This window comes from Hyla sarda, chromosome 2, assembly GCF_029499605.1.
Source record: "Hyla sarda isolate aHylSar1 chromosome 2, aHylSar1.hap1, whole genome shotgun sequence".
Lineage (NCBI taxonomy): Eukaryota > Metazoa > Chordata > Amphibia > Anura > Hylidae > Hyla > Hyla sarda.
This window is the reverse complement of record NC_079190.1, coordinates 33,130,347-33,157,584: the sequence shown is the minus strand read 5'-3', so window position 1 is coordinate 33,157,584 and position 27,238 is coordinate 33,130,347. Positions and strand designations below refer to the sequence as shown.

General features: G+C 44.3%; 1 protein-coding gene across 4 annotated transcripts in view; it reads left to right on the top strand.

Moving 5' to 3' along the window:
- The window catches only part of SESN3 (sestrin 3), a 116,349-nt gene extending 89,512 nt beyond the window's left edge, over positions 1 to 26,837 (top strand). For all 4 annotated transcript variants that reach the window (XM_056561513.1, XM_056561512.1, XM_056561511.1 and 1 more), the window contains 5 exons: positions 2,408 to 2,555; positions 17,093 to 17,211; positions 21,313 to 21,503; positions 23,916 to 24,060; positions 25,112 to 26,837. In XM_056561513.1, the coding sequence (XP_056417488.1) occupies positions 2,408 to 2,555; positions 17,093 to 17,211; positions 21,313 to 21,503; positions 23,916 to 24,060; positions 25,112 to 25,198 (690 nt within the window). In that variant the 3' untranslated portion in view covers positions 25,199 to 26,837. The remainder of the gene's footprint in view (positions 1 to 2,407; positions 2,556 to 17,092; positions 17,212 to 21,312; positions 21,504 to 23,915; positions 24,061 to 25,111) is intronic.
- Positions 26,838 to 27,238: the final 401 nt, after the last annotated feature.

The window sequence follows — 27,238 nt, the reverse complement described above, 5'->3', positions numbered from 1 at the left end:
GGTTAATGGCGGACGCCCGCGAGATCGCGGGCGTCGGCCATTGCCGGCGGGTCCCTGGCTGCGATCAGCAGCCGGGATCAGCCGCGCATGACACGGGCATCGCTCCGATGCCCGCGGTTATGCTTAGGACGTAAATGTACGTCCTGGTGCGTTAAGTACCACCTCACCAGGACGTACATTTACGTCCTGCGTCCTTAAGGGGTTAAACTACATAAAAACTGTAATATAATAAAATAACATCAAAAATAAAAAATAAAAATAAGGAAAAAACAGTGAATAAGTAAAATAACAAAAAAAAAAAAAAAAATTGCATATGCCTTACCATACGTCACTAATATACTTCTATGGGGGGAAAAAAATAAATAAATATATATATATATATATATATATATATATATATATATATATATATATATATATATACCACAATATACAATTTTTTGGGGTACAGAAAAGTAGTGCATACAGAACTGTTCTATCCTACAAAAAAAAGAAGAAAAAAAAAAACATGTCCATACTGACATACTTTAGGCAACTTTTATATAATGGAATTCTATAGGGGAGATTTATCATTGCTTATGTTTTGGCGCAGTTCAGGCGCAAGCAGCATATTTAGCGACTTTTATGCGTTTATAGACAGTTTCACTCTTTTTGCCTACCCGTAGAACTTTTTCTTTTTGACCATGCAGTGGTCACGTGTTTATCATTTGCGACTTTTGTTAAAAGTCGCTATTTTGTACGCAAAGATACATTTTTAGGCGCAAAGCTGCACCACCTACCAGTAGGCGTGAGAATCATCAGAGCATTTTAAAGGGGTTCTTCACTGGAAACTTTTTATTTTTTTAATCAACTGGTGCCAGAAAGTTAAACAGATTTGTAAATGACTTCTATTTAAAAAATCTTAATCCTTCCCGTACTTATCAGCTGCTGTATGCTCCACAGGAAGTTCTTTTCTTTATGAATTTCCTTTCTGTCTGACCACAGTGCTCTATATTAGGAATTATCCAGAGTAGGAGCAAATCCCCATAGCAAACCTATCCTGCTCCGGACAGTTCCTGATTTAGTCTTTTTCTTCTCACCATTGAAAAAGGGGACAAGGCTCCCCGAAACGCGTCTGGTCCGAGACTGCACACATGCACAAAGATTGGGACGCATCACTAGAGATAGTGACAAGTATCTCAACCTTATACCGGCAAAGCTGGTAAGAAGGCTCCAGCACAGGACCTCCATCCCCCTCTCACCCCTTTCCCCGTGCCGTCGGGGTAGAGAGGGAGAATCCCTGAGGACTGTTTACGCTGCCATATACTGGATTTACATCACCAACCCGGCACCAATAAACTGGTATGAGGCACATAGTGCCAGACTTCCTATTCTCCCTTACCATTTGTCCCTGTGCCATCGGGGTATAGCGAGTGCCGGGCTGCGCATCCGACCAGCCTTGCGCAGACAAGGATTCAGTGGGCTCCCATTCAGGAGTCTCCAGCGCTGCTGAGCGCAGCCTCGAAGTATTACAGCAGCCCCATACTGGATTTAATCTATTAGCGCTGCTTGCGCCAACTAAGTGTTTAATGAACTGTGACTCCCATCACCCCAGCGATAAGTCACCAGCATAAATTGGACTATCGCTTTGCGCTCATTATAGTGCAGTTTACATATGTCCCCAATATTTCATTAATTTTATCTTGTGCATCGTTAGTTTTTAATGTATATAATTACTATTTATAAATGACTTGTATTGTGAGGTGTCCTAAGCAAGGGCCCTGCTTGGGATCTCACTTTTATATCATTTACTATTCACAATAAATGTAATTTTATTAGACACAATCCTGATTTCCCTTTCTTCATTTTCTCATTCTAACTGTCCTAATTTTTCTCCCTTTTCCCCACCTATAGCCTAGTAGGACTGCTTCATTTATATTTTTATAGTGTTATATTTGGCACATTGGGTATGTGCAACACAGTATCCTCGGCTTAGGCCCCTTCCGTTTTATGTAGAGCTCCCACACCTATGTATTTTGTAGTTCCTGATATGGACAGATGTGTCAGCAGAGAGCACTGTGGTCAGACAGAAAGGAAATTCGAAAAGAAATGAACTTCCTGTGGAACATACAGCAGCTGATAAGTACTGGAAGAATTAAGAATTTAGTAATTAAGTAATTCTGGAACCAGTTGATTTAAAAATATTTTTTTCCAGCAGAGTACCCCTTTAAGGCACACCTCCTTTTTGCTACCTTTTCCTCCTTGTCAGACTCAGGCAAAAAGTGTGTAAGTAGGTGGGACCAGGAAGCTAATGATCCTTATCAATGACAGAGGTAACTTATCCCACAAATACCCCTGTAAAATGGATTGTAATTTCCCGTTTTCCCCCATTCTATACTTTGGTGGTAATGTTAGTAATCCTTTACAGAATAGCGACTATGAAAGTGAGATAGAAGCTTTGATGGAAAAAATGAAGAAACTTCAAGAAGAGCGAGAGGAGGAGGAAGCGTCCCAGGAGGAGATGGCCACACGTTTTGAGAAAGAAAAGAAAGAGAGTCTTCTAGTTTTCTCTGGAGGTAAGTACTCCTATAGAAGTACACATTATAGTGATACAATGTGCCGTCATTTTGTCTAGGAGATTATTTGTCATTCTTTCCCCTCTTAGTATAAAATCTTTTGATGTGTCCTAGCACTCAGACCCCGACCGATCAGTAGAACAAGGCGGGAGTAGAACTGCGCATTTCTCTCTGTCCTGTGTCTGTGTGAATGAGACAGTCCAGTAGATTTCCATTATAAGTCACTGGTCACATGAGACAGAGCCAAGTATGTCCTTCCTTTTATATGTCCTATTCCTTTTAAATACATTTCTGACTTTGGCTCAAAAACTGCCAAAGAAAACAAGTGCAATCCTAGCCTAAGTGCGCGTTTCTTACGGCCTGTTCTACTTATCACTAAGGGTTTGAACACTTAGACCAGACTGAAAAACGTTTCAAATGTCTCGAATACATATGAATTTTTTTTTTTTTTTTTTAAAGGACAGGTACACCTAAAATAAATAAAAAAATACCCAGCTTATCACAAAGTATGAAGTTTAAAGGGGTACTCCGCCCCTAAACATCTTATCCCCTATCCAAAGGATAGGGGGATAAGATATCTGATCACAGGGGTCCCACCGCTATCTCCCTGCTGCACCCAGCATTTGTTAAGTGTCGAGTGCAGCATTGGAGGCTCGTGATCTCACGGCCACGCCCCCTCAATGCAAGTCTATGGGAGGTGGCATGACAGCCATCACGTCCCCTCCCATAGACTTGCATTGAAAGGCCGTGACCTCACGATCTTCTGCTCCAAGTTCACTCCATGCACGGGTGTCTGGGGTGCAGCAGCAAAGATCGTGGGGGTCCCCAGCGGCGGAACCCCCCTGTGATCAGACATCTTATCCCCCTATCATTTGGAAAGGGGATAAGATGTCTAGGGGCGGAGTACCCCTTTAAGGGGTTTTCCAGTGTTGCCTATTAGGGCGGTGACAGGTTGGTTCCTATCGAGAGGAAGTGACCGTCTGTTTTCTGATTCATCGTGACCGTCAGCGAACGCTTCTTCAGTTGAGATCAGTGGAGAGAAGTATAGTACTGACAGGCAGCTCTCTCCGGAAGCCCATGGAAATTATGGAAATAACAGAGCTCTTTACTCATCTTAGAGGGTAAAAAAGGAACCACTGATGGCTTTCTCATATTGCAATGACCCCCCCCCCCCCCTTATAATTGTGGAACCACCACTTCGACATTAAACGGAATCTATCATCAGTATCACCTGTACTTACCTATTGATATAGTCGTGTAGTGCAGGTGACGCTGGTGACAATACTACTTATCATTCCCTGATCCATGGCTCTGTTCTTGGCTTGGTGCATGAGGGGAGTTCCCATTCCCTGAGTGCACCGTGATGTCAGGCCCTGGTCTTCATAGTAAACGACCTCCTCCCCTGTGCGGATCCTCCTCCACTAAAAAAAACCTCCAAAAAAATATCGCCTGTGATAGTGGCTACGCATGCGCAGTTATTACTGACGGGAGATATGAAGAAGGGGAGGAAGATCCGCACCGGGCGAGAAGGACATTTACTATGAAGATTCAGACCAGACGTGCACTCAGGCTTGGGAACGCCCCAAGTGCATCAAGCTACTTAATTTGCATAAAGACAAAGAGAGGAAGAAACCAAGAAAGAAGTCACAGATCAGCATACGGTAAAAATCATTGTTATCAGTATCGCCCGCACTACAAGCCTTGACCAATAGGGGTATGCAGATGACAGATTCTCTTTAAAGGGGTACTCCGCTGCTCAGCGTTTGGAACAAACTGTTCCGAACACTGGAGCCAGCGCCGAGAGCTCGTGACGTCATAGCCCCACCCCCATGCCATCACGTCCTGCCCCCTCAATGAAAGTCTATGGGAGGGGGCGTGACAGCGTCACGCCCCCTCCCATAGACTTGCATTGAGGGGGCGGGGCTCCAACATTTGCTCCAACATTTGCTATTCAGCGTACCCCTTTAAGTTCACACATACAGGATTAAAGGGGTATTCAAGGAAAAACTTTTTTTATATATATCAACTGGCTCCAGAAGGTTAAACAGATTTGTAAATTACTTCTATTAAAGAATCTTAATCCTTTCAGTACTTATGAGCTTCTGAAGTTAAGGTTGTTCTTTTAAGTCCTCTCTGAGGACACCTGTCTCGGGAAACGCCCAGTTTAGAAGCAAATCCCCATAGCAAACCTCTTCTAAACTGGGCGTTTCCCGAGACACGTGTCATCAGAGAGCCCTTAGACAGAAAAGAACAACCTTAACTTCAGAAGCTCATAAGTACTGAAAGGATTAAGATTTTTTAATAGAAGTAATTTACAAATCTGTTTAACTTTCTGGAGCCAGTTGATGTATAAAAAAAAAGTTTTTTCCTGGATAACCCCTTTAAAGTCAATAGGTAACAAAACCAACAGCAGAAAATATGCAGCAGGTCCTGTATGTGTGAACATACCCTAAATGTGTAAAATAGGAAATACCCCTTTAAGTGCTTCTTATGCCGTGCAGCATTTTTGTGACATTGTGCCGCGGTTCGCAAAATGTGTTTAACAGTTGAACATAATGCCAGATATAGATCCGAGAGGTGGAGCATGCCGCCTGCAGTCATTGACCCTGAACTAGTTCTGCATGAAGTTATATAAGAAGGACTTAAGTTTTTTTTTTATGATTTGAAGCAGGTAGCAGCCTCTATGTATGACTGCAAACACCCAGAGCTCTGTAGAGATTACAAATGGTAACCGCTTCTGTAACGTTAACTATTTATTTCCTCCCATTGGCCATAAAGATTGTGCTTCTGGAAAGGGATTACATATGTTAAATATTTCATATAAATGGTTAATTATTAATACAACTTAAAGTGTACCTGTCATTTCAGGTACGAGATAAGCTGCCCTGTGTGTGTACGTGAGCAACAACACTATTTCTGACCATTATATAACTTGTATATAGTATTTGTCAGCAGATTTCTGCTCTGCAGGCTTTATCTATAATTTGCAGTTCTCTCAGAGCTGGTGGGTGGAGCTCCCTCCTCCCCTCTCCATAGACTCGTGTTGCTTGTCTCGCAGACACAGAATAAAGCTGAGCTGGTTTTCAGAGTGGATTACAGTCTCACAGGAGAGGGAAGAAGCTTGATACAGGAGAAAGAAGCATTTTTTTGTAATAAGATATATTACAAAGTTTCTTATATATTTACGTGTACTAATGATCTATGCAATGGTTATTCTATTGACGCACTGCCTATTTAAAGAGGAATCTGAAAAAATAGTTTATAGACAGCCACATCCCGGGTTGAAATGACTGATAGTGGGAAATAATAGACCAGGGGTACTCAACTGGAAGACCGTGGTCCGGACCGCGGCCGCCAGTCATCCGTACCTCCGGCCTGATCTCCCCTCATTCATTTGTATAGGTGTCTTCAAGACACCGATACAAATAAATAGCTGCGGCCGGAGTGAGGGAACGCTGTGTTCCCTGCCCGGCCGCACTTCTCCTGTAATGCAGGCGGCGCGCGGCCTCCATCTGCTCTGACCAGGCCTGACTAGAAGAGGCCGGAGCAGGGACCTTGGACGGGAGCCAAAGATCTCTGGTAAAAATGTATGTTCCCCCAACTGTGACTCTCCAGTTGTTTTAGAACTAAAACTCCCATCATGACCTTCTGTCTGTGCATGATGGGAGTTGTAGTTTGCAACCGCTGGAGAGTCACAGTGGCATGCTGGGAGTTGTAGTTTTGCAACAGCTGGAGGCACCCTGGTTGGTGGGAAACACTGCTCTACACAATGGAGAGAGTATTTTCTTCTTTTCTAGAAAGGGATGAACTTTACACAAACTCCAACTTCTATTTATATAGAACTATAAGTCCCCCCCATGGCGAGTGATAGCAGAACGATCACTTTATGTAGGTGATAGCTAATATTTGCTCAAGTCAACAGCGGAGAAGTCGATCTTTGCAGGACCTTCCTCTTTTTATGTTATGATTTTTATTTTTAGCTTTTGAGTTACGCAAGAACTTGTATTTCTGGATTTTCTGTATCAGCAGCAGTTTTTTCTGTATTATTCAGTGTACCAAGGTCATCTGCAGTTCAGATATGACAGCCAAAATCCTTTAAAGGGGAACTTTGGTACTTAAAGGGGTACTCCGCCCCTAGACACGTTATCCCCTATCCAAAGGATAAGATGTCTGATCGTGGGGGTCCCACGGCACCCCAGTCGTCTGGTGCACGGAGCGAACTCCGCTCCGTGCCGGATGACTGGCAACCACCGCCACCATATCCCCTACATTCATGTCTATGGTAGGAGGCGTGACAGCTGTGTAGCCCCAATCTTCAGTGTTCATGAACGCTGCAGAGCCGGTTCGGGGGGCGGAGTACCCCTTTAACAACTTATTCCCTATTCACAGTTGTTAAAGGGGTACTCCACTGCTCTGCGTTTGGAACAAACTGTTCGGAATGCTGGAGTCTATGCCGGGAGCTCGTGTCCCCGGCTGCTACACCCCCTCCCATAGGCTTGCATTGAGGGGGCGGAGCTATGACGTCACAAGCTCTCGGTGCCAGCTCCAGCATTCTGAACAGTTTGTTCCAAACGCGGAGCAACGGAGTACCCCTTTAAGTACCGGAGTTCCCCTTTAAACCAGTGGTCTCCAAACTGTTTGGACCTCCAGATGTTGCAAAACTACAACTGAGGGAGTCCTTCTGGGCAACTTTTAAAATCAGGTGCAATGGCTTTTCGGTAAGGAGGCTTACTAGTTATGATTAGGGATGTCCCGATACTGGTATTGGTGCTAACCCCGGACATTTGCACAAGTACTTACACTCGTGCAAATGTCCCCGATGCCCATTTCCCGATACTTGCAGATCATTAAAATAAAATCCCGCTCACCTTCCTGCCCTCCAGCACCGAGGCCTTAGGCTAGACTCAAACTCCGGAATTTCTGCCTGCAATTCCGCTTTGAAATTGCAGGCCGAAATTCTGCTTACTAAAATGTATTATACTAGTCAATGGGTTTTTTGTTCACCAATTCACACGTCGGAATTTTGGAAGTGGAATTTGTGAGCGGAATTTCCGCCTTCAAATTTCCGCCTGAAGAATGGTGGTGCCCTTTCTTCAGGCGGATTTCCGCCGCAGAATCCCATTGACTTCAATGGGACTCTCATTTGAAGGTGGATTTTCACCCAACGCGGATTGGAAGCGGATTGCAGAAAATAGGCTTTGGAGGCAGAAATTACTCTACCAAACTTTTGCAAGCAGACAGGCGAAATATCAGTAGTGTAAACCTAGCCTTAAAGGGGCACTCCGCTGCTCATCGTTTGGAACAAACTGTTCCGAACGCTGGCACTGGGAGCTTGTGATGTCATACCCCCCGCCCCCTCATTACATCATGTCCCGCCCCCTTAATGAAAGTTTATGGGAGGGAGTGTGACAGCTGTCACGCCCCCCTCCCATAGACTTTCATTGAGGGGGCGGGGCGTGATGTAATAAGGGGCGGGGCTATGTTGTCACGAGCTGCCGGCTCCAGCGTTCGGAACAGTTTGTTCCAAACGCTGAGCAGCGGTGTACCCCTTTAATATTGTTCGCTCCGTTATCTGGAGTGGTGTAGGACCTGCCGTATTATTAAAATTTCGTCATCGGGTGGGGTGCACGAGAAGGTCCTGCACAATTAACAGAGCAGAGGATGTGGGGGCTCAACAAAGGAGCAGAAAGAAGGTGAGTAGAATTTTTATTATTTTATTATTTTTTTCAATCATTTTTTATCTTTTTGGAGGGGGACTTATTGGGGGAAACTACTTAATGAGGGCATCTACCAAATAAGAGGTTCCCTACCTACCTAACTACCGTATTTTTCGCCCTATAGGACGCACCGGCATATAAGACGCACCCAATTTTAAAGGTTCAAAATCTAGAAAAAAAAGATTCTGAACCCAACAGTGATCTTCAACCTGCGGACCTCCAGATGTTGCAAAACTACAACTCCCAGCATGCCCGGACAGCCGTTGGCTGTCCGGGCATGCTGGGAGTTGTAGTTTTGCTAATACTCACGTGTCCCCGCCGCTCCGGACATCTTCTTCCCCGGGATTCACGCTCTCCGTCGCCATCATCACGTCGCTACGCACACCGCTCCTATTGGAGGACGGGACGGCGTGCACGACGACATGATGACGTTGAAGGAGAGAGCCGCCATGCAGGGGATCCCGGCACGGAGCAGACACAGAGGAGGCAGGTAAGGTCCCTCCCGGTGTCCTGTAAGCTGTTCGGGACGCCACGATTTCACCGCAGCGGTCCCGAACAGCCCGACTGAGCCGGGTTAGTGTCACTTTCCCTTCAGACGCGGAGGTCAGCTTTGATCGCCGCGTCTGAAGGGTTAATACAGGGCATCACCGCGATCGGTGATGTCCTGTATTAGCCGCGGGTCCCGGCCGTTGATATCCGCAGGGACCGACCCGATAGGTGTGTATTCACCATATAAGACGCACCAACTTTCCCCCCCCAGTTTTGGGGAAGAAAAAGTGCGTCTTATACGGCGAAAAATACGGTACCTAATTACTGGGGGCTTTTACTTAAATGGAAGGGTTCCCTACCTACTGGAGAGTTCAACCTAATAAGGGTGGATTCCCTAATTACTCAGGACATTTCTTAATTAAGAGGGTCAGTGAGGGCCTCTTGTTCGACTTTTGCGTAAGGCTTCGCTAATTGTAGAGTCATCCACTGCTGTCACATGACATTAATAAAAAGTACTGGTAATTGGTACCGGTGAGTAGTTGAAAAAAGTATCGGTACTCGTAATCTGTCTTAATACTAATGTGCACCCCCAGTTAGGATATAGAACGCAATTTATAACAACTGGCATTGGGCAGGCACTGCGCTGCTTTTCCTCTATGGAGGCACATCTATTCTACACTGTTTCTTGACTGATGGGTTCTTCCTTTTTTTATTTTTTTGCAACAAGGTGTCCGTTTGGGTGCTATTTACTATGTATGGCTGCTTACTTGAAGTTGCCCCCAGTGCAGAATCTGTAATAGTGCCCCCCCCCCCCAGCTACCATGTGGCATTTATAAAACTGCTGTGTGCAGAGAGGCCTTTGTCCAGCCTCAGTTACCAGGATCCCCAGGCGTTACTGATACTTCTGCAGCACTTTCAGCTATTTCCACTGTCCTAACCTATTATATAATCCCACGGACCCCCTGGTATCTCACTACTAACATTATACACATATTAATTCACAGTTATATTATTACAAATCAAGATGACCGACTGGTAAATGTGGCCCCCACACATGATGTCAAGCCTTTCTTTCGCCGCATTGTTTTTTTTTTTCACTTTGGCAACATTGTATCTTGATATTTTCTGGAGTCAGAGATCACGGCTGAGAGCGCCGCCTTGTCAAGATAGAACTGGTTCGTGCTAACACCCTAACTCCGAGCGCTGTTTACTGATCACATTGCTGATACGTGTTTCGCGCACATGGAACACCAACATTTCAGAGAACACACGCTGCTGCTTCCAAGGACAGTAATGCCGATCTTTAACAGTGTATGAATCAGTCTACATGTAGGGACAACATCCTGACTGATCCCACAAGCCAAGATGGAGTTGTTGGAATCAATTTAAACTTTTTTTATAAATAAGTTGATTGGGGAAACTGTAGAATTGAATGGAGGCTCTAGTACCCTGTTGGGAGCATTGAGCTAGCATAGAAGATGACATACGGTTGGGCATGGCGGTATGCAGGTGCTGTATAGCAGTGTTTCCCAACCAGGGTGCCTTCAGCTGTTGCAAAACTACAACTCCCAGCATGTCCAGGCATGCTGGGAGTTGTAGTTTTCCAACAGCTGGAGGCACCCTGGTTGGGAAACCTTGCTATAGATATGAGCGATAGAGATATGCAATCGATAGATATGAGATAGATAGATATGAGATAGCTGAGAGAGATATCTATCTATCTATCTCATATCTATCATCTATCTATTCATATCTATCTCATATCTATATATCTATCTCATATCTATATAGCTATCTCATATCTATATACTGTATATACTCGAGTATAAGCCGAGTTTTTCAGCACGATTTTTCGTGCTGAAAACACCCCCCTCAGCTTATACTCGAGTGAACTCTCCACCCGCAGTGGTCTTCAACCTGCGGACCTCCAGAGGTTTCAAAACTACAACTCCCAGCAAGCCCGGGCAGCCATCGGCTGTCCGGGCTTGCTGGGAGTTGTAGTTTTGAAACCTCCGGAGGTCCGCAGGTTGAAGACCACTGCGGCCTTCGACATCATCCAGCCCCCTCTCACCCCCCTTTAGTTCTGAGTACTCACCGATGGCTGCCCGGGCTTGCTGGGAGTTGTAGTTTTGAAACCTCTGGAGGTCCGCAGGTTGAAGACCACTGAGGGCGGATGATGAGAAGAGGATGATGACAAGAGGATGATGAAGGGGGGGGGGTGTGGGATGATTACAAGGTGATGATGAAGGAGGGTGGGGATGATGACAAGGGGATGATGAAGGGGGGTGTGTGGGATGATGATGAAGGGGGGTGGGGATGATGACAAGGGGATGATGAAGGGGGGTGTGGGATGATGACAGGTGATGATGATGATGATGAGGGTCTGGATGATGACAGGCGGTGATGATGATGAGGATGTTAATGACGGGTCTGGATGATGACAGGGGGGGATGATGTATTTCCCACCCTAGGCTTATACTCGAGTCAATAACTTTTCCTGGGATTTTGGGTTGAAATTAGGGGTCTCGGCTTATACTCGGGTCGGCTTATACTCGAGTATATACGGTATCTCTATATATATATATATATATATATATATATCATATCTATATATCTACCTTATATCTATCTCATATCTATATATCTCTCTCATATCTATATATCTATCTATGATAGAGAGACATAGATAGATATGAGATAGATAGATAGATAGATAGATAGGAGATATAGATAGATGTGAGATGGATAGATGTGAGATGGATAGATGTGAGATAGATAAATAGATGCGGGATAGATAGATAGATAGATGTGAGATAGATAAATAGATGCGGGATAGATAGATAGATGTGAGATAGATAGATGTGAGATAGATAGATGTGAGGTAGCCTTTGGCTATCTGGGCATGCTGAAAGTTGTACTGTTGCAACAGCTGGAGGCACCCTGGTTGGGAAACACTGACCTATGTGTTCATGGAACGTTTCCTAATCTGCCGACTATACTCAGTGATGGCTTTGGGTGAAGATGCATTTTTTTATAGTGATCATTTAGAATATTTTTATTCTCCCTGCTGGTTAACCCTTTCAGTTCGGTGTTTTGATAGGTTAGTGAAGCAGAGGGCACGATGTCTCCCTTGTGACTGTCAAGGCCATATGGTGGCTATGTTCTGAGCAGTCTGAGCATCACCGCCAGGGTCAGATGCAGTCAGCCAGGAGGTGATTAACTCCATGGAAAGTTAGTTACACAATGCAGCCACCTGCCTCTTCAGGAATAGAGGACGCTCTTTAGAGATAAAGGAACGCTATTTGCTTAGTAACACATTGTTAGAACTCTAGAGAATTGCCTGGCTACTGCAAACACCACATTCACATCATCTTTACCTACCTAGACACCACGCCATAAACCTGACATTTCACTGACATCTCCAAACGATTAGTTAAATTGATGCAGCTAACAGAGAAGGACAGTAAAATATAGATCTTTTGGTCACCAAATGTTTAATAATGTTATACATACATTACATTACTTATCCTGTATTATATTCCAGAGCTGCACTCACTATTCTGCTGGTGAGATCACTGTGTACATACATTACATTACTTATCCTGTACTGATCCTGAGTTATATCCTGTATTATATTCCAGAGCTGCACTCACTATTCTGCTGGTGAGATCACTGTGTACATACATTACATTACTTATCCTGTACTGATCCTGAGTTATATCCTGTATTATACTCCAGAGCTGTACTCACTATTCTGCTGGTGAGGTCACTCTGTACATACATTACATTACTTATCCTGTACTGATCCTGAGTTATATCTTGTATTATACTCCAGAGCTGTACTCACTATTCTGCTGGTGAGGTCACTCTGTACATACATTACATTACTTATCCTGTACTGATCCTGAGTTATATCCTGTATTATACTCCAGAGCTGTACTCACTATTCTGCTGGTGAGATCACTGTGTACATACATTACATTACTTATCCTGTACGGATCCTGAGTTATATCCTGTATTATATTCCAGAGCTGCACTCACTATTCTGCTGGTGAGGTCACTGTGTACATACATTACATTACTTACCCTGTACTGATCCTGAGTTATATCCTGCATTATACCCCAGAGCTGTACTCACTATTCTGCTGGTTTGGTCACTTTGTACATACATTACATTACTTATCCTGTACTGATCCCGAGTTATATCCTGTATTATACTCCACAGCTGTACTCACTATTCTGCTGGTGGGGTCACTGTGTACATACATTACATTACTTATCCTGTACTGATCCTGAGTTATATCCTGTATTATACTCCAGACTGTACTCACTATTCTGATGGTGAGGTCACTGTGTACATACATTACATTACTTATCATATACTGATCCTGAGTTATATCCTGTATTATACTCCACAGCTGTACTCACTATTCTGCTGGTGGGGTCACTGTGTACATACATTACATTACTTATCCTGTACTGATCCTGAGTTATATCCTGTATTATACTCCAGACTGTACTCACTATTCTGATGGTGAGGTCACTGTGTACATACATTACATTACTTATCATATACTGATCCTGAGTTATATCCTGTATTATACTCCAGAGCTGTACTCACTATTCTGCTGGTGAGGTAACTGTGTACATACATTACATTACTTATCCTGTACTGATCCTGAGTTATATCTTGTATTATACTCCAGAGCTGTACTCACTATTCTGCTGGTGAGGTCACTGTGTACATACATTACATTACTTATCCTGTACTGATCCTGAGTTATATCCTGTATTATACTCTAGAGCTGTACTCACTATTCTGCTGGTGAGGTCACTGTATACATACATTACATTACTTATCCTGTACTGATCCTGAGTTATATCCTGTATTATACTCCAGAGCTGTACTCACTATTCTGCTGGTGAGGTCACTGTGTACATACATTACATTACTTATCCTGTACTGATCCTGAGTTATATCCTGTATTATACTCTAGAGCTGTACTCACTATTCTGCTGGTGGGGTCACTGTGTACATACATTACATTACTTATCCTGTACTGATCCTGAGTTATATCCTGTATTATACTCTAGAGCTGTACTCACTATTCTGCTGGTGAGGTAACTGTATACATACATTACATTACTTATCCTGTACTGATCCTGAGTTATATCCTGTATTATACTCCAGAGCTGTACTCACTATTCTGCTGGTGGGGTCACTGTGTACATGCATTACATTACTTATCCTGTACTGATCCTGAGTTATATCCTGTATTATACTCCAGAGCTGTACTCACTATTCTGCTGGTGAGGTCACTGTGTACATACATTACATTACTTATCCTGTACTGATCCTAAGCCACTGCTTGTGTAATACTTCAGAGCTGCATTCATAGTTCTACTAGTTGTCATTGTAACATGAATCTTGTTATCAGGATCACCTTAGCTGACCTCTTATATTGCAGTGGGGGGTTTATTGCGGTTCAGATTTCCTCTATATACTGCCTAATATAAGGGTAGAGACTGATGTAGCTGCTTCATTGCTGCAATAAAAAACCAAAAATATAGAAATGGACATTCACCTTGTATACATCTGCACTAAATCACGGTATTCTGTATATAAATTTTAAAATGGAGTTTAAGGGCTTAAAATTCACATATAAATGATCTGGAATACAACTTAAGGGGGATTTAACATCTTGCTGTCTGTGAATTTAGTAAATTTCACTCTGTGACCCATGTTGGGTTATTTTCAGGCACTTGGTCATTAAAGGGGTACTCCACTGCTCAGCGTTTGGAACAAACTGTTCTGAACGCTGGAGCCGGCGTCGGAAGCTCCGCCCCCTCGTGACTTCACTCCCCACCCCCTCAATGCAAGTCTATGGGAGGGGGCGTGACACCTGTCACGGCCCCTCCTGTATACTTGCAATGAGGGGGCAGGGCTATGACGTCACGAGCTTCCGACGTCGGCTCCAACGTTCGGAACAGTTTGTTCCAAATGCTGAGCAGTGGAGTACCCCTTTAACCCCTTAAGGACGCAGCCCTTTTTCACCTTAAGGACTGAGCCCTTTTTCGCAATTATGACCACCGTCACTTTACGAATTAATAACGTGAAAACGCTTTTACCGAATATTCTGATTCTGAGATTGTTTTTTCGTGACCTATTCTACTTTATTTTGGTGGTAAATTTTCGTCGTTAATTGCATCCTTTTTTTGGTGAAAAATCCCAAAATTTCATGAAAATTTTTAAAATTTTGCATTTTTCTAACTTTGAAGCTCTCTAATTGTAAGGAAAATAATTATTCCAAATAAATTTAATTTTTCTTCACAAATACAATATGTCCACTTTATGTTGGCATCATAAAATGGACATATTTTTGCTTTTTGAAAAAATTAGAGGGCTTCGAAGTAGAGCAGCAATTTTCAAAAATGTCATGAAAATTGCTAAATCTGAAGGGACAGATGTTACAGAACTACAACTCCCAGCATGCCTGGGCAGTCGAGGCATGCTGAGAGTTGTAGTTTGGCAACATCTGGAGGGCTACTGTTTGGGCACCACTGTAACAGTGGTCTCCAAACTGTGACCCTCCAGATGTTGCAAAACTACAACTCCCAGCATGCCCAGACAGCCTTTGGCTCTCTGGGCATGCTGGGAGTTGCAGTTTGGCCCCCCTAGTGGTTGCCACAGTAAAGATCGATTTACTTTCACTTTCAATTCCCCCCCCCCACTGTCGATTCCCTACCTGATGAGGATCCTGCAGGCTCCAGCGAAGATCCCAGGTCCCCAGGCATCTTCTCCTGCAGGTACGGCCTCCATCTTCTTCCCAGAGCCCCTCGACATCCAGGGGCGGGCAGAATCGCAGCTTTGCGACCTCACTCCTTTCCTTTAGGCTGATCGGGGCTGTTGCTGACAACTCCGATCAGCCCTATTTTCCGGGTGATCGGGTCACCAGAGACCCGATCAGCCCGGAATTGGAGAAAATCGCATGTCTGAATTGACATGCGATTTTCTCCGAACGCCGACATGGGGGGGTCTCAGAACCCCCTGGGCGATGTGCCAGGGTGCCTGCTGAATGATTTCAGCAGGCATCCGGCTCCGGTCCCCAACCGGCTAGCGGTGGGGACCGGATTTCCCACGGGCGTATGGATACGCCCTCGGTCCTTAAGGACTCGGAATGCAGGGAGTATCCATATGCCCTGTGTCCTGAAGAGGTTAAACAGTTTGTCCAGGATTAGTCAAATATGGTGTGTGACGTTGCAGCTTAGACCTTTTTACTTCAGTGGAACTGAGCTGCAATACCAGACACAGGCTATGGACAGGTGTGGCGCTGTTTCTGGAACAAAGCAGCTTTCTCATTACTTTTTTTTTTTCTTCAGGTAGCTTTTAAAGTGTGTGTTGTACACTAACTAAGAGTCTTAGAACATGACTGGGAGTGTATGCCATACCAGAACTCTCTCTATAAGGAAAAAATACCCACCTGTAGACAATAACTCTGAAACATCTGCCTAATGACAGGTATTCGTTCCTTCTGGAGAGTTTTTTTGGCTTGGCATACATTCCCAGTCATGTTCTAAGACTCCTAGTTGAAATAAAACACTGATAATTATGAAAATCTACCGGAAAGAGGTGACATGATATCTGCTCTGCACTCCCTTTCCTCCTCCCAGTGGAGACTGAATGGCTCCTAAGTCTCTACACTTCTGTATCATGCTCTCCTCTAGGAGAAATATTTCCCCTTTGAAAGAAGGCAGTCATGTTTTTCTACTCTGTACCAGCCCTTAAAGGGGTATTCCTCCCCTAGACATCTTATCTCCTATCCAAAGGATAGAGGAGTAGATGTCTGATTGCGGGGGTCCTGCTGCTGGGGACCCCCGCGATCTCCCTGCTCTACCTGGCGTTTGTTTAGTGTCGGGTGCAGCATTGGAGGCTCGTTATGTCACGGCCACGTTTGTTTAGAGCGTTCGTTTAGAGTCGTGACATCACGGCCACACCCCTTGTCACTTCACGCCCCATCAATGCAAGTCTATGGGAGGGGGCTTGGCTGACGTCACGCCCCCTCCCATAGACTTGCATTGACGGGGCGTGACATGATGTCACAAGGGGCGTGGCCACAAAATGTGCCGAACGCTGGGGCAGCGGAATACCCCTTTAATACATTTGCATCTACATTTCCTTGCGTGTTTTTTGTTTTCAACATTTTATTAAAATTCTCTTCAGTGCTACAGTACCATGAAGTATTCTGCAGCTGAACAGGGAAGTAACTCTAGTAGCTAAACCGTGAACCGTAAATTTGACATTTTGTATGACTTTATTTTTTCCCTTATCAGCTTTTGACGACGAGGTGGTTTCTACGTCTAATGCCTCCCGTTATATAGAAGATCCCGGGTTCGGATATAAAGATTTTGCAAGGCGAGGAGAAGAACATCTCCCCACATTCCGAGCACACGTACGTAATACATTATCCATACATTATTAACCCCTGCAGAGAGACGCCGCCATTTATGATCAGGTCACGTTTAGGTTCTGTGCTGATTCTTTTCTTCATATATCTTTATAGCAGTCAGAGCTGTATTTTTCATCATACAGAACTCCAGATTCTCTGCATAAGACAAACAGGTAAATGATAAGGTGTTCCCACCATCAGGAGACGCTTACTGCGTACTGGAATTCATAGACTGACTAGATTACCTTGAGACAAAAATGGGACAGGGATATATATATATAGTTATAGGCCCATATACTGCCCCCATATATATAGTTGGAGGCCCCCAGAGGCTCAGCCATATTGCCCCTCTACATAAGTACCCCACTCTGGTCCGGGTCGGGACCCATAGCATTAGGTTTCAGGGCCGGAGCAGCAGTGTAGCACTGAAGATGATGCTGGAAGGAGTCTAGTTTCCATCCCGCTGCGCGCTCCAAGGTCCACGCTCCCACTCTCCTGCTGCCCCTGACGTCCTCCTTCTCCATTCCTCGGGGAGCGACATCAGGGGCATCACTCATCACAAGTACGGCCAGCCACAGCTCACAGACTTAAAGGAGTAGTCCAGTGGTGACCCAGTGGTGAACAACTTATCCCCTATCCTAAGGATAGGGGATAAGTTGCAGATCGCAGGGGGTCCGACCGCTGGGGCCCCTTGCAATCTCCTGGACGTAGCCCCGACAGCCCGCGGGAAGGGGGCGTGTCGACCTCTGCACAAAGCGGCGGCCGACACGCCCCCTCAATACAACTCTATGGCAGAGCCGAAGCGCTGCCTTCGGCAATCTCCGGCTCTGCCATAGAGATGTATTGAGGGGGCGTGTCGGCCGCTGCTTCAGCACTGGACTACCCCTTTAAAGTGCCGCCGGTGCCAGGTGCAACTTTAACCCTTTAAGGACCTAGCCCATTTTAACCTTAAGGACCAGGCCAATTTTATTTTTGCGTTTTTCTTTTTTTCCTCCTCGCCTTCTAAAATCCATAACTGTTTTATATTTCCATATACATACCCATATAAGAGCTTGTTTTTTGCGTGACCAATTGTACTTTGTAATGAAACCTCTCATTTTACCATAAAATGTACGGCGAACCCCCCCAAATTTTTTTTTAGGGAGGAAATTTAAATGAAAGCCACAATTTTGCACATTTTAGAGGGTTTCGTTTTCCCACTGTACACTTTACGGTAAAAATGACATGTGTTCTTTATTCTGTGGGTCAGTACGATTAAAATGATACCCATGGCTAGATACTTTTATATTTTTGTACCGCTTAACTACCACGGACGTAAATGTACGTCCTGGTTTGGCAGGACTTCGAGCACCAGGACGTACATTTACGTCCTGTGTATGACTGCGAGCATCGGAAGGGTGCTCGCGTCATACACGGCAGGTTCCGGCTGCTAGCAGCAGCCGGGGACCCGCCGATAATGGCCGACATCCGCGATCGCGCGGATGTTCGCCATTAACCCCTCAGATGCCATGATTAATACAGATCACGGCATGTGCGGCAGTGCGGTACTTTGTATGGATGATCGGATCGCCCGCAGCGCTGCTGCGGCGATCAGATCATCCAGCATGGCGGCCGGAGGTCCCCTCACCTGGCTCCAGCCGTCTCCCGGGGTCTTCTGCTCTCGTCTGCGATCGAGCAGGCCAGAGCAGAAGATGACCGATAATTCTGAGCAGTGCTGTGTCCTATGCATAGCACTGCACAGGATTAGCAATCAAACGATTGGAGTACTCCACTGGAGTACTCCTTTAAGATCAGGCAGCACAGGTCATGGCCACATTTCGAACAGTTACCTGCAGCTGCTGTGGCACAAAAAGCACAGAAATGTCAATTTTGCCCCTTTTTGTTTAAGAAAAAAAAGGACAACAATCCTATTAACTTTTTTTTTTTATATATATATAAAAAAGACAAAATGGGATGTATGGTCAGCGTAGTAATTTAGGGGAGACTTATTAAAACCTGTGTAGTGGAAAAGTTGACCAGTTGCCCATAGCAACCAATCAGTATGCACTTTTTTTAGAGGCCTTTTTGAAAATGAAAGAAGCGATCTGATTGGTTGCTATAGGAAACTGGTCAACTTCTCCTCTGCACAGGTTGTGATAAATCTCCCCCTCAGTGTATAAGCAGTAGGCAGTATGCTTCCCCTAGTGGTGACAACTGTAATTGTCTGTCTTTGTCTATGCAGGGAACATGGTGCTCTGACTGCTATGAAGATACATTGCTATTGATCTACAGAACTTGGGCTCAAGCTATTTACTTGGACTTGTGGTAGAACGGATATGTATCCATTGCAGTTGTGATGGAACAAGACTGTAGTCCGAAACTAAGAATATTTACTAGGCCCAAAGGGGCACTCACCAGCAATAGAGAAGTGCAGACGAATACCACTCAAAGCAAAGTACTCGTACATATCAGGGTTTACAGGTTACATTTTCACAGACATGTCACATGATAGCGTGTACAATTGGGGTTGTGTCTCCTCAATATATATATATATATATATATATATATATATATATATATATACTGTGTATGTGTGTGTGTATGTATGTATGTGTGTGTGTGTGTGTGTGTGTGTATGTATGTATATATGTATGTATGTATGTGTGTGTGTGTGTGTATGTGTGTATGAGTGTGTGTGTGTGTATGTATGTATGTGTGTGTGTATGTTCCAGCATCACGTCCAAACGGCTAAAGATATTAACATGAAACTTGGCCACATGTTACTTATATGTCAACAACAAACATAGGATAGGTGATTTAACCCTTACTCACCCCCATTTGCCAGGGTCGGGGTTTTTGTTTAAAGTCCTATACAATGTTACTGAATAAATATGTTACTGAATAACTTCCAAACGGCTGGAGATATTTGATAATACTTGGTCACATGTTACTTATATGTCAAATAAAAATATATAATAGTTAAATTAATCCCTAACCTACCCCCATATGTGAAGGATGGGGTTTTTGTTTCAAGTCCCATGCAAGTATCTAGTACTTCTGGTGCCTTACTCCACAAGCTCCGCTCTGCATCTCCTGATGAATGTGTCAGTCACTGGCAAGCCACACCCTCCCCGCATTCCATGCCACATCTTTCAAAGACACGCCGATCCTTTAAGCCACACCCCTTTTATTTTCAGCTTACAATATTTTTACCACAACGCAGCCCTAAGAGGACGGGATATGAGGATTAGGAATGTGGATTAGATATGGGGACGGGATATTGGGTTGGGATATGAGGATGACAAATGGGGACGACGTATGAAAACAGGATATGAGGACGGGGATATGGGGGCGGGATATGGGGTCTGGATATGGGGACAGGATATGGGGTCTGGATATGAGGATGACAAATGGGGACGAGGTATGAGGACTGGGATATGGGGACAGGATATGGGGTCTGGATATGAGGATGACAAATGGGGACGAGGTATGAGGACTGGGATATGGGGACGGGATATGGGGTCTGGATATGGGGAGGGGATATGGGGTCGGGATATGAGGATGGCATATGGGGACAAGATATGAGGTCGGAATATGAGGAGGGGATTTGGGGTCAGAATATCAGGAGGGGATATGGGGTCAGGATTTAAGGACGGGATATGAGGACAAAAGCTTCTTGTTGCTTTTCCTCCCCCACAAGGACATGGTAGGAAAAACCAGGCAGCTCCGGGTACTCAGCTAGTAAATGTTACCTTGGCTTTGTTTGTCTGGAACATCACACAAGATTATTGGATTTGTTGATAAATTCAAAGGGACATTGTCACCAAAAAATTACATATTTAACATATATATATATATATATATATATATATATGTGTTTGTCTATAAGTCTTAAGGTGCCCATAGACATTAGATAAATGTCCCCCAAACCTGCCATGTGTACAGTCAGCAATCAAAGGCCATTGCTAGAGAACACTGTGACTGCTGTTTAGATCGGTGGAGGGCCCGGCATTCCTATGGATAGATGATAAATATTCTTATTAGGCCCCATCATAGCCGACCATTGTTTAGTTAATTTCACTAGTCATCTGTGCCCGTTCTCATCTCGTGGTTTGTGTGGCGCAGGACTACTCCTGGGAGGATCACGGTTTCTCGCTGGTGAACAGACTTTACTCCGACATCGGCCATCTCCTGGACGACAAGTTTCGGATGGTCTACAATCTCACCTACAACACCATGGCCACTCACGAGGATGTGGACACCACCATGTTGAGAAGAGCCTTGTTTAATTATGTTCACTGTATGTTTGGAATCAGGTATGTGCAGTAGTTTATCTGCCTTTTTATGTTTTTTTATATTGCAAATCCATATAAAGCTAGGGAGGTGTTTCCAAACCAGGGTACCTCCAGCTGTTGCAAAACTACAACTCCCAACATGCCCGGACAGCCAAAGGCTGTCCGGGCATGCTGAGAGTTGTAGTTTTTGCAACAGCTGGAGGCACCCTGGTTAGGAAACACTGAGTTAGGGCTAAACAGCAACCTGAAGATTGCGGTGTCCTATCACAACATTACATCTAATGACCGTCATTGCAACATGCAATCCCTATGCCAGTGGTCTCCAAACTTTGGACCTCCAGATGTTGCAAAATGTGCTATCAGTGCATGCTGGGAATTGTGGTTTTTCAACAACTGTAGGTCCACCGTTTTGAGATCACTTCTAGAGATGAGCGAACTTACAGTAAATTCGATTCGTCACGAACTTCTCAGCTCGGCAGTTGCTGACTTTTCCTGCATAAATTAGTTCAGCTTTCCGGTGCTCCGGTGGGCTGGAAAAGGTGGATACAGTCCTAGGAAAGAGTCTCCTAGGACTGTATCCACCTTTTCCAGCCCACGGGAGCACCGGAAAGCTGAACTAATTTATGCAGGAAAATTCATCAACGGCCGAGCTGAGAAGTTAGTGACTAATCAAATTTACTGTAAGTTCGCTCATCTCTAATCGCTTCCTATTTTATAAATACCTACAGTGTAATCTCTGTCCAATGACTGCATCCTATACATGGACGGGGGGGACTTTATATAAAACACCTTAGCTATGTCTGACCATATTCACCATTTGTACAAACAGATATTGGTGTCTGTCTGCTGAAAAAATGAAGAAAAAAATATTTGAAATTCAAAAGTATAAAAGTAGCGAAATGTTGGTGTTTTTCACGCCAGTACATTAGATTGTAAACATGAAAATGATTTCAAGGATGTAAAAATAAAAAATAGAAAATCAGGAAAAAATAGTATTAAAGTAGCAAATTTTGCCGCTTTTATGCAAAACAATTATTTCCATTCCATTTTTCTTTGGGGAGGTTCACAGTACGGAATTCCTAAGGGAAATTTGTAATCGGAATTCCGCTTGGAAATTCTATAGTGTGAACCTAGCCAGAAAAAAAATTCCCATGCAGCAGAGGTCCGGCCGGAGATTCTGCAGTGTGAACCCAGCCTTAGGGATTGTTCATGCCCGGACGGTTTTTGGCCGTCTGGGCATGCTGGGAGTTGTAGTTTTGCAACAGCTGGAGGCACCCTGGTTGGGAAACACTGGCATAAGGATAGCATCCACACAAAAATCTGCATCATACCTATTTTAACACATGGATTTCTCTGCTCAAAATTTGCAGAAGAGCAAGTCCAAATTTTATTTATTTATTATAATTTTTTTTGAGGGGGGGGGGAACCTGTCATCAAACCATATTTTCTAACCTAACTCAGATTATATTCCCTAACTACTCCTAACACCCCTCTTGCCCTTTAAAAAAAATAAAAAATTCCGAGCCTTAAAAAGCTGTGTATGGGTACGTTCACACCAGCAGACCCACAGCGTATTTTACGCTGCAGATCCGCCGCTAAAGGACCCCTGCATGGTGGCTTTACATGTGCCTGCTCGGAGCGGCAATACGCTACTACGAGCAGACACACTGCTATGTGCAAGTCGCAGCGTGCATGCGCAGTATACTCTCACATCACGGACGCTCTTGGCCTAGCTCATGGAGCAGGGGGAGCGGCCGCGATGTGTGCGAGTACACGCATGCACGGCGACTCGCACATGGCTTCAGTGTGTCTGCTTGTAGCAGCGTATTGCCACTCCGAGCAGGCACATGTAAAGCTACCATGCAGCGGTCCCTCAGCGGCGGATCTGCAGCGTAAAATATGCAGTTAGTCCGCTCCTGTGAATGTACCCTTACATACCTTTCCCTTTGCTTACATTGTGTGAGCTCCCGGCAGGAGAAAGTGGGCGTTCCCCAGCAGGAGCGACATCACTGAAGCCTGTGAGAGCTGTGGCTCACCATGTCCCTCACATGCTTCCTGAGCTTGGTCTCCTGCCAGGCCGGGAGGAGACCAAATTCACTGTTTGACTTGCGGCAGGGAACAGAACAGAGCCACCTAGTGGCCGTTTTTCAATCACATTAAAAACTTATAAAGGTTGAGAATTTTAACAGCAAGTTAATGGCAAAGTGTCTTATAATTACACAAGGAACAATATATTAAAAGTTTTGTTTGGTGACCGTACTCTTTAAGCTTTCTTAAAAAAAAAAACTACATCCTATAAGTTTGCATCCAAAACTTGTGTGGTGTGCAGGTAGATGGTGTGTAATGATTAATGAAGTTGTCTAGGGCTGCTATATATTGTACCCTCCAGAAAATGGTTGTTAATGATCTGGGTCTGACCTAATTTCCCCCCAGGTACGATGACTACGACTACGGGGAAGTTAATCAGTTACTTGAGAGAAGCCTTAAGGTTTACATAAAGACTGTGACCTGTTACCCTGAACGAGCCACCAAACGCATGTATGAAGGGTACTGGCGCCAGTTCAAGCACTCTGAAAAGGTGAGATTGCCACTGAGGCCGTCCCCGTCTCATCCAGAATGTTATACTCTATTTGCAACTTCTATTTTGTATGTGTTTGCATATATTGCCAAAACCTGTGCTTGCTGTCAGTGATTGGGAACATCCTTAAAGCTGAAAAACTGTATTGTCCTAATACTTCTTAACTAATACCCTAGAGCAGGGGTTCTTTAACTGTGCGCCGTAGCCGCCAGAGAACACTGTGCTCCAAGGGAGCGCGTATAAACTGCTAAGGAGCGTTGTTAACGAAAACTTCAGAGGGAACCAAGGCCGGTTCTGAGTAAGGCCAGCACTGACTGAAATTAGTTGACGCTAGGACTGCGCGGACATTGCCGTCCCCATAGTCGGCAATGTCTGCTGAGCGGATTCCGCCAGAAGAATGAACAACTTCATTATGTAGGGGGACCTAATAATACTACAGAGGGGACCTAGTAATACTACAGGGGGACCGAGTAATACTACACGGGGAGCTAGTAATTTAAACGGGGGGGGGGGGGCACCTAGTCATTTAAATGGGGGGGGACCTAGTAATACTACACGGAGACTTAATAATACTACGAGGGGGACCTAATAATATATGGGGGGCATATCTTAATTATGAATGTCAGTGAGGGAGGTCTAGAGCCACCTCTGCTGTCCCATGACATGAGATATTCCGGGATTGAGATTCTGTCTGGAGCGAGCATCGCCAAAGTCATTGGTTGCAGGACTGCAGAGATATTGCTGTCTTCATAGACGGCACTGCAGTCCAGCGGAATTACACCCAAAGATTGAACACGTTCATTCTTTGGGCGGATGTCTGTTAAGTTTGCGGAATTTTGCTGCGTAAATTCCGTGGTGTGCACAGAGCTGCAGAATCCCATTGAGAACTATACATTTCAGCAGTGTGGATGAGGCCTAATCTTATCAAATATTTTCTAGATATAAACAAAAAATTTTCCCATTTACTGACAGCAAGCAGACTTAGTAAACTTGGCAACATCCTTGTCAACCTTGCAGCCATCTCCTAATGTCCTCTCCTCTGTGTTTTTAGGTCCATGTCAATCTGCTCCTCATGGAGGCCCGTATGCAGGCGGAGCTTCTCTACGCCCTACGCGCTATAACCCGTCACCTGACCTGAGGTCTCGCATGTAATCATCCAACGCGCAACGCAACTTAAACATTCAGTTCAATTACAGCGGCCGCCTGTCATGTAGCATCAAACACATATGCATTTCTAGTGTCCATGCTGGCCAAAACATGGCCGTAATGTGCAATGAATGACCTGTGTTGTTTTTTTTTGTTTTTTTTTTCCTACAGTGCTCTATCTATTGTTAGCAAAATGGCACTACTATGATGTTTTTTTTTCTTTGTTTATTTTTGTTTTATACTTTTCAGCAGTAACTAATCCACACTGCTTTTTCAGAAAGTTTTTTTTTTCCCCTTTAGACACAGGATTCAGAGTTTTTTTGGGGATTTTTTTCCTTTATACAAACATACATTTGTATATGTATAACCCATCCTGGTTTGCCTTGTTCCAGTTATGTGTAGTGCTTTTTTTTTGTTTTTGTTTGTTTGTTTGTTTGTTTGTTTGATTTATATAAGAGACAGGGGGGAAAAATAGAAAACCTGGAGGAAAAAAAATTTAAAACAAAAAAAAAACCAGGAAAATAAGCTGTACTGTCTAATTCATAGAGAATATATAAAGCTTTTTAACCCGGTATTTTTGCCAACAACTTGGTTAAAAAGTCGAATCTGTGCCATAGAATTGTAGAACTGTAAATACTGGTATTACTTTATAGCTCCGCAGCCTCCACATCCTTGGTAGTTAGAATTCGCAGATTCTGCCAAAAAAAGGACTTTTTTTTACTGAATGTGGATAGAAGCTGCCTGCTACAAAAAAAGAGCAAAAATAATAATGTGAAAAATATCCTTATCCCTTATGGAATATCTTGCAGCATCCTACTGAAATGCAAAGTTTCGCTATATATATGATTTCTAAATATTGTCGAGAGTAGTCGAGGGACTCTCTCAGCCTTTTATTGTAAAATTTTTTATTTTTTTGCTATGACACAGCAGTGTGCCCAAAATACATACATAAGCTAACTGAAGAGTCAGTGGTGGGCAATGGGTGGGGGGGGGGGCTAGACCTTCCGAAAATCACATTACCAGACAATTCCGTTATAGATTACGCATGGACGTGAACTTAACCTTTGTGGCACTTAAACAGTGAGGTGATCACGACAGGACTAGTGGCCTTATGTTTGTCTAACAAGTGACTTAAAGGGGTGCTCCGCTGCTAGACATCTCATCCCATATCCAAAAGATAGGGGATAAGATGTCTGATCGCGGGGGTCCCGCTTATGGGCCCCCCCTCAATCTCCTGCAGCACCCAGCACTCTAAACAAATGCCGGGATCCTGTGTCAGTGGTCATGACGTTATGACCACGCCCCCTTGTGACATCACACCATGCCCCCTCCATTCATGTCTATGGGAGGGGGCGTGTCTAGGCAAATTAGGCCCGTCTGTCCCAGCTTTGACCCATACATTGCCACTTACCTAACTAAGGCATAACTGTTAATGGTCCCTTGCTTGACCTGTACCCAATTATTACTAGTTTCTGACCATGGCGGGTCTTTTCTTTTCCTTCTACCCTTACTTTACCATCAGCCCCTTGCTTGCCCTAGGCTTGACCGTCAATGGTCTGTTTTCCTAGGCTTGTAAGCTAGGCCTCATTTCTGACCCAGCATTCTCTAGGGCAGTGGTCTCCAACCTGCGGACCTCCAGATGTTGCAAAACTACAACTCCCAGCATGCCCGGACAGCCGTTGGCTGTCCGGGCATGCTGGGAGTTGTAGTTTTGCAACATCTGGAGGTCCGCAGGTTGAAGACCATTGTTCTATGGTAACCCTTAAAGAATTGATATTGCCCACCACTGAACACTCACCCAGATCTTACAGGAGCTGCACTGCCCCCTACAGACATACTTTCTGTGAAGCCCGTCATTGCCTACCTAGTTTGTACTTACCTACCTAAGGTGCACCACATAATGTGCCATATCAGTCGCCATAGAGTGTCAACAAAGATTTATTAGAAGTCATGTGAACTGAACTCTACATATACACACACATATATATGTATACGATCTAGATCTCATATAGGAATGAGTAGGGGAAGAGAT